The 13,475-nt window shown below is 31.7% G+C and overlaps 1 protein-coding gene across 1 annotated transcript; it reads right to left on the bottom strand.

Annotated features, from left to right (window-relative positions):
- Positions 1-1,215: 1,215 nt before the first annotated feature.
- LOC126842224 (uncharacterized) lies at positions 1,216-9,666 on the bottom strand. Its single transcript, XM_050579111.1, has 7 exons — positions 9,533-9,666; positions 9,103-9,206; positions 8,722-8,790; positions 3,223-3,309; positions 2,754-2,838; positions 1,731-1,899; positions 1,216-1,228 (listed from the first exon to the last, which is right to left on the bottom strand). Exons 1-7 carry the CDS (start codon positions 9,591-9,593, stop codon positions 1,216-1,218), a joined length of 588 nt encoding a protein of 195 aa, XP_050435068.1. The 5' UTR covers positions 9,594-9,666.
- Positions 9,667-13,475: the final 3,809 nt, after the last annotated feature.

The raw sequence follows: 13,475 nt of genomic DNA, 5'->3' as shown, positions 1-13,475 counted from the left end.
ATCGAATAGCCAAATTTGAAATAGCCAAGCTATTACTTTTCTCTTTTGTGGGATATTTTATATCATAAAAAAGTTATACGCGGACGATATTTCAATCGACAAAAGCTTCAATACATTCATATAAACAAGTTTTTCAGTTATCACAAAAGTAGTATATTCTCCATTTATTAAAAATGTTAAGGAAATACATTTACTACCATTTAATTAATGTCATATTGAATACCTAGTATCTTTCATACAAAAACATTGATGTTAACTTATTCACTCAACATTGCAATTTCGAATTAATGAATCAAATTACTAAGAACTTCTACCTTTTATATAAAATAAAAACCATACATCTTTTGATAATAACTAATGTTTTAAAGTTGGATGGGAAGGAAAGTGCGGTTGGGTAATGCGCGCAGATAAAAATAACACTACTTTCTACCTTTCCTCCTGCCCTAAACTTCAAACTTCAATAACTTCAAAAATTTAATAAAATATATAGGTTACCATTTAAGTTTCAAAAGTTGCTATCAAAAAAACTTAGTTGGAAGGGGGGTAAAACAAAAAAAACTGTGAAATATTGAAATTACATTGTATAAAAACAATATGAAAAAAAAAATGTATTTCTTATAAAACCCTATGAGATATTGAGTGGTTCATGATAAAAAAATCACCCTGTATAGTATATATAGTTATACAGTAATTTTCAATTATATTTCGTGAGGGGTCTCAAAATAAAGTTTTAAATAAACTTAGAAACCGCCAAAACTTTAAATTTAGAATTTGGGATTTTATAAAAAAAGTTAACTGATTGGTTTTTTGTTGCTTAGCCACGTCGCATCAATGTTTTTTCAGTTCTACGGCAACGATTTTTCTATAATAAGAACGTTACTTATTAGTTATTATTTAACTACCTAGTACTTACCTAGTATGTTTTGTTGGAATTAGATTTTAAAAATTACATTTTAATTTTAAGATATATACATGAGAGTAATTAAAAGTATGCCCTTTCTTCATGTCCCATTGTTCCTTCTCCTGAATCCTAATCAACTATCGGATAATGGTTTTCAACAAAACAAAGAAAAAGTTCTCCAAGTTTTATAATATGGTTTTTGACATGGATACGTCTTATGGCTGGCGGTCATTCTACAAATTTGTCTGAAACGTCACGCTGAATGTCACACTGGTCTTTGGTGACCAAATATATTGTACAAATCAGTAAAATGTTTAATGAGGCGGTCTAAACACAAAAGGTATATTTTATCAGTTAACATCATCTTTGAGAATACATGAAAAATATAATTGTAATTTTTTTTCCCGTGGTCATTTGCGGATTTTAAACTTAATGTTATAGTTTTAAGAACAAATTAAATTTAATAAACACTATTATTCAAAAAAAAAAAAACAAAAAATCAAAACACTAAAAAAACGCAATCCAAAGAGTTAGTACAAACACAAAACATAGACTGTTTACCAAAATCATTAATATGGATTACTATTTAAACTAGTAGATTCAAATTTTATGATAAATTTAAAAAAATTGTATGATATTATTTATGACAATTTTTCAAATTAATTTATAATATGTAGCTAATAGCTCACACCTCGGACAACGTCAAAACCTAACGAATATTCTTGAAACATTTTATGCTGTACACTTTAAAGTATAGTTTATATTTAAATGTAAACCTATTAGACATCCGGGATATAAGATATCCTTTACATATTCAGTAAAACAATACTTTGCAAGATCTCGACAGTTTTGTCGGGTTTTCGTTAACTTTATGTCATCGTCAGTCATATTATTAGGGCAAAGAGTTGTTATCCATTTCAATTTTTCTGCATCCAAGGTTTCTAGTGTCTTATCCAAACACAGTTCGTATGTCACCGGAAATATCGTGACGACCAACACTTGGAGTACATGAAAATTATAAACGTTATAATTTTAAAAAAAGTTGGAATAATCCATCTAATTTAAGACACTCATTTTTCGGAAAGAAATGAAAATTTTCTGGTTTTAAAACTTAAAATTTTTAAATGCATTAAATGTCTAATTTAAAATTTGATAACAAGCTGATTACGCTGCTAAAATGTTGTCAAATTTATGATTTAGAAATTTACGGACTTTTAAAACAGTTTGATAATATTTTGACTATTTTGAAGCTATATTTATATATGTATTAACACTAAACAGAGTATGTGATGATTATTGTAAAATCTAAAGGTCTACTTTAAGACTACGTTTCACTTAATAAAATTGAAACAATGGAATCATATATTCCAGTATTTGTGTTCGAAAAATCATAGTTTCTATTAATTTATTTAAATATATATAATAAGAAACAAATCTGCTAGTTGCTAAAATATTATATTATTACCAAATTGCGTATTCACTCTAAAATCTAAACACAATATTAGACTACCAAGGTAGTCGCATGATAACATTTTTACACAGACAAAAAATATAAAGTAGCATAGCCAAAAGCTAGGCTTGGCTTAAATGGATCAGACGATATTGTATTGTTGTAAGAAGTACCAAATTGAAATGATTGTATTATTAAAAAATTGTGTATTGACTAAACAGAATAAGAGACAAACAAGTTTGTCCAAACTGAACTTAGCTCATTTTTTACCGACATTTTTGCCACAGTCAACTTTCCCCTCACTTCGTGCATAATTTAATTTGGTTAATGGCTATTTTTAATAATTGTTGAATCAAAAATCATATTCGTATAAAGTAAATGGAAAAAAAAATCAGTAATTACCAAACAAGGTGGACAATTGATATAATCCTTTTTCCTTTAGACAACCAGACAAGTCTTTGCAGGCTTGGTGGATGAAACGCATGTCCTTTATAAAAACAAAACAAAAATGCATATGAAAAGCTGCACGTTAGTTCTTTTTATAATTATTAATTTTAACTAATAATGACTATAAAAGTATAACAAAAAAATAATTAAAAATAAGTTTAATATCTTTTAAGTTATTTACCCGGTATGCTAAATCGAACATAAAATACTGTATACAAATTATACTACGTTGTTTGATTGTAAAATATAATAAATGCAATAAAAGTTCATGCTTATAAAGAAATTACCACGTCGGTATCTATTCTCAATACTGCCTTTTTTAATAAAATAAACGTCAATTGAATTTTACATATTCATCATATTCCTTCCTAACCTTACGTTATGTGTCATTAATATAATAATTAGGGTTCGATGCGTGCTTTACCTCCTCTTTTGGTTCGTCTTCGCCATCGGCACCACCAACTGTCGCTTCCATTTCTCCATTTGCATTGTTACTACTAGCTGCCATGTACTTTATATATATATAAAAAAAATGGAATTTAAAAGCTACACGTCAGTTTTTGTAAAACTAATAAATTTATCATATTATTTTATCCACGAATATTGTTTATTAAAAAAAACATTTTTATTGATAACTAGATTATAGTACCTACTTACAATTAGTTTTATAATATGATAATAGGGTACGACTTTTTAAAATTTGGACAACTTTTGTCTCATAACAAAATATTATTTAAGATTCTATCTCACTCCGAACCTGATCGTTGACCATGCAACATCGTGCTCCGTTATTTCATCTAGTTATTATCAAACATCTCGTTACATTTTTCACCGTTTTTCTCGTATTAAAAAGTAATCTTTTTGAAAAAGTGCCTGCTTTCCAACGAGTTGAACATCTCATTTCTACATCACCTCTGAGCCTCATCATTGTCTTTTTGGTAATTTATTTAATTAATATATTATTAATTGCTAATACTGCCATCGCGACCGCGCTCGGACGGTCCGCTTAAACCAGTTATTGCTATCGCGCGATAAATTTACCTGTCGCCATGAACGAAAATAACAAAACAGTACCTCCGTTAACAATAAAAGCGTCACGTATACAGAGCGTGCCAAATCGACTTTCGCTTTCTTCAGATCTATCCGATCATACTGATGGACTTATTACTCCTAATAGCACTAAGCGACTCGGCTCTCCGGGCCTATCACCCAATAGTAATAAACATCAAAAAAATCAAAATAAATCAACAAAAAACGACTCTGAATTTCAAACGGTTAAATACAAATCTAAACCGATATCAACTGAATCATTAGCAGGGAAAAATAAAAAACATATAACTGTTTTTGCTTCCTCTAATAGATTTGCTCCACTTGACATCGATAATGCTGAAGACGAAAATATCGAAATAGATCAGACGGGCAACGACCTAAATGAGGAAATTGAACAAACAAAAATCAAACCTCCTCCACCTATTTTCATCCGTGGAGTATTAGATTTTCACACACTTCGAACATGTTTAATCGATATAATCGGCGCCAATAATTTTGTTGTTAAAGCAACTACCAAGAACTTAAAAGTCCAAACTACCAACTCCGACTCATATAGATCAGTCATCAAATATCTAAAAGAAAATAAGGCTGAGTTTCATACCTACCAAGCTCAAGAAGACAAACCCTTCCGAATAGTCATTCGTAATCTCCACCCTTCCACTCCAACATCCGAAATAGGCTCAGCGCTTGAAGAAATTGGGGGATATACAGTCCGAAATGTCTCCAATGTTTTAAACAAAACTACAAAAAATAAACTCCCAATATTTTTCATTGATTTGGAACCCGCTGAAATCAACAAGGACGTCTTTCATATTAACTCCTTACTAAATACCAAAATAAGGATCGAGGAACCATATAAAAGACGCACTGTTATACAATGTACAAATTGTCAAGAATATGGTCATTCTAAATCATACTGCGCACACCCTCCAAGATGTGTTCGTTGTGCCGCTTACCACCCAACTTCTTCCTGTACGAAAACCAAAGATCAGCCACCAGTTTGTGTTCTCTGTGGAGGAAATCATACCGCAAATTACCGAGGATGCCAAATCCACAAGGATCTTCAAAAACTACACTATGGTAAAAAAATTCCAAATAGAAAATATAATTCAATAAAATATGTAAATTACAGTAATATTGTTAAAGGGGGGGACGACTCCGGTTATAGAACTCGTCAGGATCCTCCTGATATTAAAAATACCTCATCTTTTCCAAACCTAACCCACCAACATCTCCATTCCAACGCTCCAAATAATACACCCCCAAATGCAACTATTAATCCACCTGAGTTTAATATAGCTACTCAACTTTCCTCCTTCATTTCTGAATTTAAATTAATAATTAACCCTCTCATATCACTACTCACAACAGTTATAAATAAACTTATGAAAGATGGTCAGTAATCAACCAAATATAAACGTACTAAAGATATTGCTTTGGAATGCTAACGGTTTAAAACAACATGATTCTGAACTGCTAAATTTACTATCAGAAAAACAAATCGATCTGGCACTTATTTCTGAAACCCACTGTAAACCAAACACTAAACTATTTTTCCCTGGTTTTAAGGTTTATAGAGCTGATCACCCCGACAATACTGCTCATGCAGGATCTGCTATTATTATTTCCTCTAAAATCCAGCATCAGTTACTCCCTATTAACCAAACCCCTACTATACAGGCAACTAATATCCAAATAACATTAAATCACACACCGATCAAAATATCTTCAGTTTACCTTCCCCCTCATCCTGCTATTACTTCGACACAACTAAAAGATTTTTTAAAATCCCTAGGGCCAAACTTCTTGGCTGGGGGCGATTTTAATGCCAAACACTCCCAATGGGGTTGCATATCCGACAACTCAAGAGGAAAAATACTCCAAAAAATCATTAACAACAACAATTACACATCCATATCGCCAAATGGTCCTACCTACTGGCCCCAACACGAAAATAGACACCCTGATATATTAGATTTCTTTCTTTCAACACTACCTAGAACTATGAAATTCTCTATTAATAACCTAAATGACCTTAGCTCAGACCACACTCCTGTCCTTCTAAAATTAAATGAAAGTCCAGAACTTAATCTTATACATCCTTCTTTATCACAAGGCCCAGTAAATTGGAAAGAATTCTCTGAAATTATGCAAAACACTACTAATCTAAATATCTCCCCTTAAATCAAAAATAGATATAGAAAACGCTGCCCAAGACCTCGTAACTTCTGTACAATCTGCCGTCCACAATACGTCATATCCAACCAGTAAACATCAATCAAATAATCATACTTTGCCTTTATATATTAAAACGTTGATTTCCGATAAAAGACGTGCACGCTCCAGATGGCAGAAATATCGATATCCTTCCGACAAACAAATATTTAATCACTTAACGAACACTATTAAAAAATTAATAATAAAACACAAAACTGAGTACTTCGAAAGAAAATACCAGTCCTTAAACTCAAAAGATGGCTCACTTTGGAAAACTACCAAAAGCTTACTTAACATAAAACAACAACTTCCACCTATAACTGGCCCAAATGGATCCTTGGCCATCTCTGACAAAGAAAAAGCCAACCTTTTCGGAGAGCATTTTTCCAACATTTTCAAACCACATACTGACGTATTTCCCAACCACGAACACTTAGAAAAGGTTAATATTTTTGTCAATAGTCCTCTTCCAATGTCATTACCTGCAAAACATACCTCACCAAGTGAAATAAAATTTTTAATAAATAAATTAAAAGAAGGGAAATCACCAGGACATGACCTCATAACTAACAAAATCCTCAAAAATTTGCCAAAAAAAACAATTGTTCTAATAACTTATATTTTTAATTCCATGCTGCGAATTTCTTATTTTCCATTAATATGGAAAATATCCACAATAATTGTTATCCCCAAACCCAACAAATCAAAAAATGAGATTACTTCCTATAGACCTATCAGCTTACTCCCAACTCTCGCCAAATTGTTTGAGAAAATTATACTCATAAGGATAAGACCAATATTACATGCCCACAACATAATTCCTAATTCCCAATTTGGCTTTAGATCCAATCACTCGACTGTTCACCAAATTCACAGACTAACAGATCAAATTTGTTCTTCCTTTGAAAAAAAACAATATTGTCCAGGGGTATTTTTGGATGTGGCCCAGGCCTTTGACCGTGTATGGCATGAAGGCCTACTCTTCAAACTCAAATTGTTTCTACCTGCCCCATATTACTTAATAATTCGTTCTTATTTAGAAAATAGAAGTTATAGAGTCAGATATGGTAATTCCTTTTCACCATACCACCAAATTAAAGCAGGAGTGCCCCAGGGCAGTGACCTCTCCCCTGATCTATTTAATGTTTTTACGGCTGACATTCCAAAAACACCAAATACTATTATGGCTACTTATGCAGATGACACTGCAATACTCTCCCCAGGAAATGATCCAGAAGTTACTTCCAATTTCCTTCAAACTCACTTAAATCTAATTGATTCCTGGTCATCTAATTGGAGAATTAAAATTAATCCAGATAAATCTGTGTACGTTCCCTTCACACTAAAAAAATCTGTTCCACCCCCTCCCCAATTCCAAGGAATACTTATTCCAATATCCTCGGAAGTCAAATATCTTGGTGTCACACTCGACAAACGACTAACTTGGGGCTCCCACATTAAATCTAAAAGAAAAATTCTGAACAGCAGACTCCATTTACTACGTCCAATCCTCAAATCAAAATTACCTTTCCACACTAAAATTATTATATACAAATCCCTATTAAGGCCTATTTGGGCATATGCAATCCAAATTTGGGGATGTGCAAAACCATCCCAACTTCGTACCTTACAAGCTTTCCAATCTATCACTCTACGTATTATCTCTTCTGCCCCATGGTATGTATCAAACTGCACACTTCAAAATGACTTTAAAATAGAACTAATAAACCATTTAGCCATAAAACACTACAAAAAATTTCATTCCAAATTACACACTCATTCTAACCCTTTAATATCTCAACTTGCTTCTAATTCACTCCCCGGAAATCCACCTCGCCGACTCCGAAGACATTGGTGTCGAGATCTGTTAATACAATAATTCAAATTAATCTAACTAAAAATAATTAGAACAAAAATCACGTTGGGTTCTATTACTGGATAGCCTCCCTCCTCATATCAAATCACCGTTTCTATTTGTTTATTTTTTTTTTCCCTCTCTCTGTATATATAACAATGTAACTATTTGCTTATTATGCCTTGCAGCATAGATTGTAAATACTCTTTAATAAATAAATAAAAAAAAAAAAATTATTAATAAAAAAAAAAAAAAAAAAGATTCTATCTGTGTAAAGGGTAGGTGATGTTTGAGATGTACCCTACTTTTTCAAGATACAAATAATTATGCAAATAATAATTACATAACGAATAATTGATTGACAGTTCTTAAAACGCCTTAAATTTTCTCACATTCTAGTAAACGTTTATTTTTCACATTTGTTTAAATTATCTACCCTTTTGACTAAGACTATTTCTGTTTCATAGGATATTGATGTAACTCTATAAAAGGTTGCTTAATTGCATAATATAGTGTTTAATAATCATACAATATTTTTCTTTTTTTTTAGACACTAAATGCTAAATCAACTATACTGTTATTAAACGACTACATTGTTTGATTGTATAGTAAATTGAATAAAACTAATAGTATAATATTCGGGCCTACGTGGTTATTTCCAAGTTGATATGTATTCTCATTAACCCTTTTCTTTTTTTAATAAAACAAATGCCTACTAAATTTTACATATTTATCATATTGCTGTCTAACTTTGGGTTGTAAATAATCAATATGATAATCGAGTTCTTATGCTTGCTTTACCCGACTTGATGATATGGCTCCACTACCGGCACCACTAAATGTTGTATTGTTACCTCTTGCTGACATGTCCTTTTAAAAAAAAAAAATGAAACTGAAAAGCTGCACTTCAGTTCTTTTATAATCGAAAACTAAAATATATTGTATTCAAATGACTACTTTGTTTGATTATATTATAACGTTATATAGGGTGAAGGAAGGTATTTTCGTGGCATAAGCAAAATAACAGTTATTTTAACAATCAGTGTGATTTTCAAGACAATTTTCTAATAGGGAATTACGCGATACGATCAAACAAACATATCACGAAATTGCTTATGCCACGAAAATACCTTCCTTCACCCTATTATACAAGTTTATATCTATGGGTATAGTTATTAATACGTTGCTGGATTTGTTGTACAATTCGGATTGGGATAGGCTAATAGGTTCATTAATTGTTGTCGCTTCCGTATCATCACTCGAACTGGTACCACTGACTACAACGCCTAAACCAACACAAAAATAACACATGTTGTAAAAAAAAACCTTGTGGCCGTTTAATGAATTGTGTTTGGCCACACCGCTTTTGTGCGCTACCCATACGATTATACATGTTGCCCGGTAGTGGATTATTTACAGTTATTTTAATTTAGCCAATTAAATGATGTAGAGATAAATATAAATGGGATACAAATTATGATCGAGCAGTGTGCAGCTAAAACCCGACAAATTGTAAGATGTATAAAATATATAGTTGGACTGTCAATGAAAGAGACTAAAGTGTGTTCTACCTGTGCTTGTCATAATACTAATATCACACAGTGTGACTTACCCGAGCGTAGGATTGTGAAAATCACAAAGACAAAATACAAAACGAGTTTTAAATCGATCATAATAAAGTATTAATTGAAAACTACTTGTTATGAGTAAAATGTTTTAGCAAATGAGCAACGTTAAAAACTTCAATAGTGTATTCCTCGACGACTGCAATGGTGTACAATTTTTGTAATAGCACAAGTCAAATACTTAAAATCTAGAATTTATCGTACTGACAGCTATTCAAACAGGGGACGCCGTTAGCTGTAGCCGAAAATTTTTTTATTAATTATGTTATTCTTACAATGTAACAGTTGCTGTTTACCGGGAAAACATAGTGCGTTAATGTGAGACTATATTTTGTGGAACGAGAATTGAATTTTAATTATTCGATAAAAATGTTGTCACTGTTATAGCAATTAAATTTGAAGGTGGTATATTTTAAAAAGTACTTTACATCGACGATAAGGAGCGTTTGACATCCCCCTCCCTCTTGTCTTTTTCTTCTGGGGTCCTCTTTGAGATTAGGGTATGGACCCTTTCACAGTTTCCATCTTCGCTCGTCCCTATTAAGATTTGGTGACTTAAACATCCGTCAAGCTTGTTTGCAACGTACCTTTTTTTTTCCCCCTTTGTGGTTTTAACATTTATCCGTCATATTTTTGTTAGTACTACTATTGTGTTTTGAATTATCACTTTTCAACACAACGCACGTGTGACCTACTTTGGCACGCGCGCAAGTTCTCAGCGTCAGGGGCCGATGGCGCAATGGGAAAAAATGTTTGCGTCTTAGCCAGCACTTTTCCTATATTTTTTAAATTTGTTTTTATTTTATTTATTTATTTACGGAATTAATTCCATTTACAATATATAATATTACAGCAGTATAGACAAAAAAGAACAGTATAAGAAAAACTTACAAACTAACAAAAACATTTTTACAACTACACACTAAATGACCTAATGTCATTTATACTACAAGAAAATAAATCTAATTTTACTGAATTTGCATTAGACATTAAAATATTTACAACTGAGGATAAATTATAATTAGTACGTATATTTTTTTAAATAAACAAATCATTGTTTCTCGTAGAGTTAGACTTAACTTTAAAGTTTAGTTTTTCTAATATTTTGATGGCAATCAATTTGATTGTTTAATAATTTAAAAAGAAAAACGAAATTTAAATATTTTCTACGATTTCTTAAAGTAGGAATATTAAAAAATCCAGAAACTCCTTCATAACCCGAATGAGGAAGTCTTTCGACATTGCATTTATAAGATAAAAAAACGTAAAAAAGAGTTTTGAATTGAATCTAGTGTTTGATTTAAAATTAAGGAGCGTGGAGACCAAATAAGTACGGCATATTCTCACTGTGGTCGCACAATAGAAAAATAGACATTTCTTAAAGCAAAATAATTATTAAAATTTAAACAACTCCGTTTTAAGAGACCTAATTTTGACGATGCTTTTATTTTTTATCTTATTGATTTGTTCTTTAAAATTCATTTTTGTATCAAAAAATACACCTAAATCATTAAATTAATTAACACGATTGATCTAAGAGTTTGTTAATTGAAAATTAAAATCGCCGTTTTGTCGCCTTCCTCTGGATCTAAGCTAGTCACAAAGCCATCTAATCAGAAAAATATCAACAATACACGCACCACCAGTAATATCTATAAACTGTCAGAAAGGTCTACCTTTCTTGAAAACTTCCAATCTCTTATCACACCACTAATTAATCTCCTCACGACTGTAATAAATAAAATTATCTTTAAAAATAACGTATAATACTAACGAAAATTCCCCGCTATCCATTCTCACCTGGAATGCCAATGGTCTTAAAAACCATAAAAAAGAGTTTCAATTTATTCTAGAAGACAAAAAAATTGTCATAACTATTGCCCCCCACACTAAATGCAGAACATCACTTCGCTACATTAATTTATTGAAAAAATAATGTTCAAAGACATTTTATTTATTTTTTTATTATTTCATAGACATTTTATATTATTATAGTAAACTTTAAACTTAATATTGTTTTGAACACTCAATACAGCTTTAGAAAATACTTATAGTTGTACATACTATAATGTATTTGAAAATATCTATCGAAAAACAGACCTGTTGTTAGCGCTGAATATGACAACATCGTTGTCGTAACACGTGTACGCAAGAAGTGTATAATTTTTATGGTCTAGGGTTCAAGTAGATTTTATATCTTTACTAAAAAATATATAGTTTCCAAAGCAACTTTTTTACAGCAGTCTCGAATTTCGTGTAATTGTGTAAAGTAATGACAATCAAAACTATTTACTTCTTCCTTTAAAACAATGAAAATAGCTGAGACTCTAGCCGTACTAGAGTTATTGAATTAGTCTAATATATTAGCATATCTTTAAAATGAGGCAATATTGTTTAACTACTTGATCACCTTTTTAGGTGATCTTCCTTGTTACAAATGTTTTTTTTTAGTTTAAATTAATTGATTGTGTTATGTTAGTTGCTCTTCCAGAAGCCGAATATATTGGAGACAATAATGAGTAAAAGACTGAAGTGGGCTGGACATGCTTGGCGTAGTCAGAATCCCTTGCAACGTATAATATTAGAAAAGGATCCAGCAGGAAAGAGGCCACTAGGAAGACCTCGTATGTGATGGGAAGATATGGTTAAAAAAGATGTAAGTGCCTTAGGTGGAGGATCAGATTGGAAGGAACGAGCATCCGACAGAGATGGCTGGAGGGAGGGGTGTTTGACGGGATGGTCCTAGCGGCCGTTTGCCCGAAGAAGAAGAAGTTATTGATTTGTCAATAAACAAATTCGATACTAGGCTAAAAACAAAATAATGGTAATGATTTAAAATTAGACAACGACTCATTATATTCGTATTGATAAATTAATTAAAGACGAGGACAAGTATCTGATTAGGTAAGGTGGCAGTGCGCTCACTTTCAACGGTTCATCATTCACAATCAGTGATAGGCAGTCTCTTTCTCTGGACATTGGACAATGGGCAGGACTGCTAAAATATAAACTTTTATCTTCCTCTGTGCCCCCAGAGGACCGAACGTAGGTAATTTAAGTCCACACCCCGTCGAAATAAGCCAGTCGGCTGCCCAACAATGGTCTTACAGTGGTACTGGTTAACTGGCACATGTGGAGTAGCAAACCTTTCCTGTTATGCTGATGTTCAGCCCTCCCCTTACGTGTCTCTCTTTTTTGGAGTAACGAGTGATGTGTTATATCCGTAATATTTACTTCCGGTCACCTGTTGATTCCTTTCCGTATGATTTACTTCCGTCAAAGAAAACGTAACGCTTTTTCTACGGTCACTCCCCACGCCAGCACAAAAAATAATATCCCAGCAGGGCGCGCAATAAAGAACATCGTTCTAAAAAATTGTAAGATATTTACATCAATACAAAAAACACAAGTATATTTTTATTTCAAACATAGTTTAAAAAATTATTTTTTCCATGATAATTCCAACAAATTTATTTCGCACTGAAATCTGTTATTAATAGAAACCTGTACTTTTTTAGATATGTCATTTAAAATGTGTAAAATAACATAAAATGAAATTTATTTTTATTTTATATTTCAAATAAAATTACTATAGAATGATCATAGAATACTAATGTTTCCTATCAATTGCTGTGTGGGCATCTTATATATGTATTAGGCAATAGTTTTCTCTTATATTTTCTAATCTCACCAACTACACAATTAGACCCTAGCATTATTATAGTGTGTAGTATATACACACAAAAATATGACGTCATACTTTTAGTAAACAGTATAAAATCAATTATTATTATTATTTTGTCTAAGTGCGAGATTTTATCAGACATTTATAATTTGTAAAAACGTTAAACAAACAAAATTAGAAAACGGATAATGTTTCTTGATATATGAGCCTTTTTGTGGTCTTTCATAAACTCGAGTAGCCCGAGT

Source organism: Adelges cooleyi, unplaced genomic scaffold (genome assembly GCF_023614345.1).
Source record: "Adelges cooleyi isolate 19-005CV unplaced genomic scaffold, UGA_ACOO_1.1 ACOO_flye_CR_arks_rails_tigmint_CR_PRNA_451, whole genome shotgun sequence".
Classification (NCBI taxonomy): Eukaryota; Metazoa; Arthropoda; class Insecta; order Hemiptera; family Adelgidae; genus Adelges; species Adelges cooleyi.
This window is presented reverse-complemented; position numbering and strand designations above follow the sequence as displayed.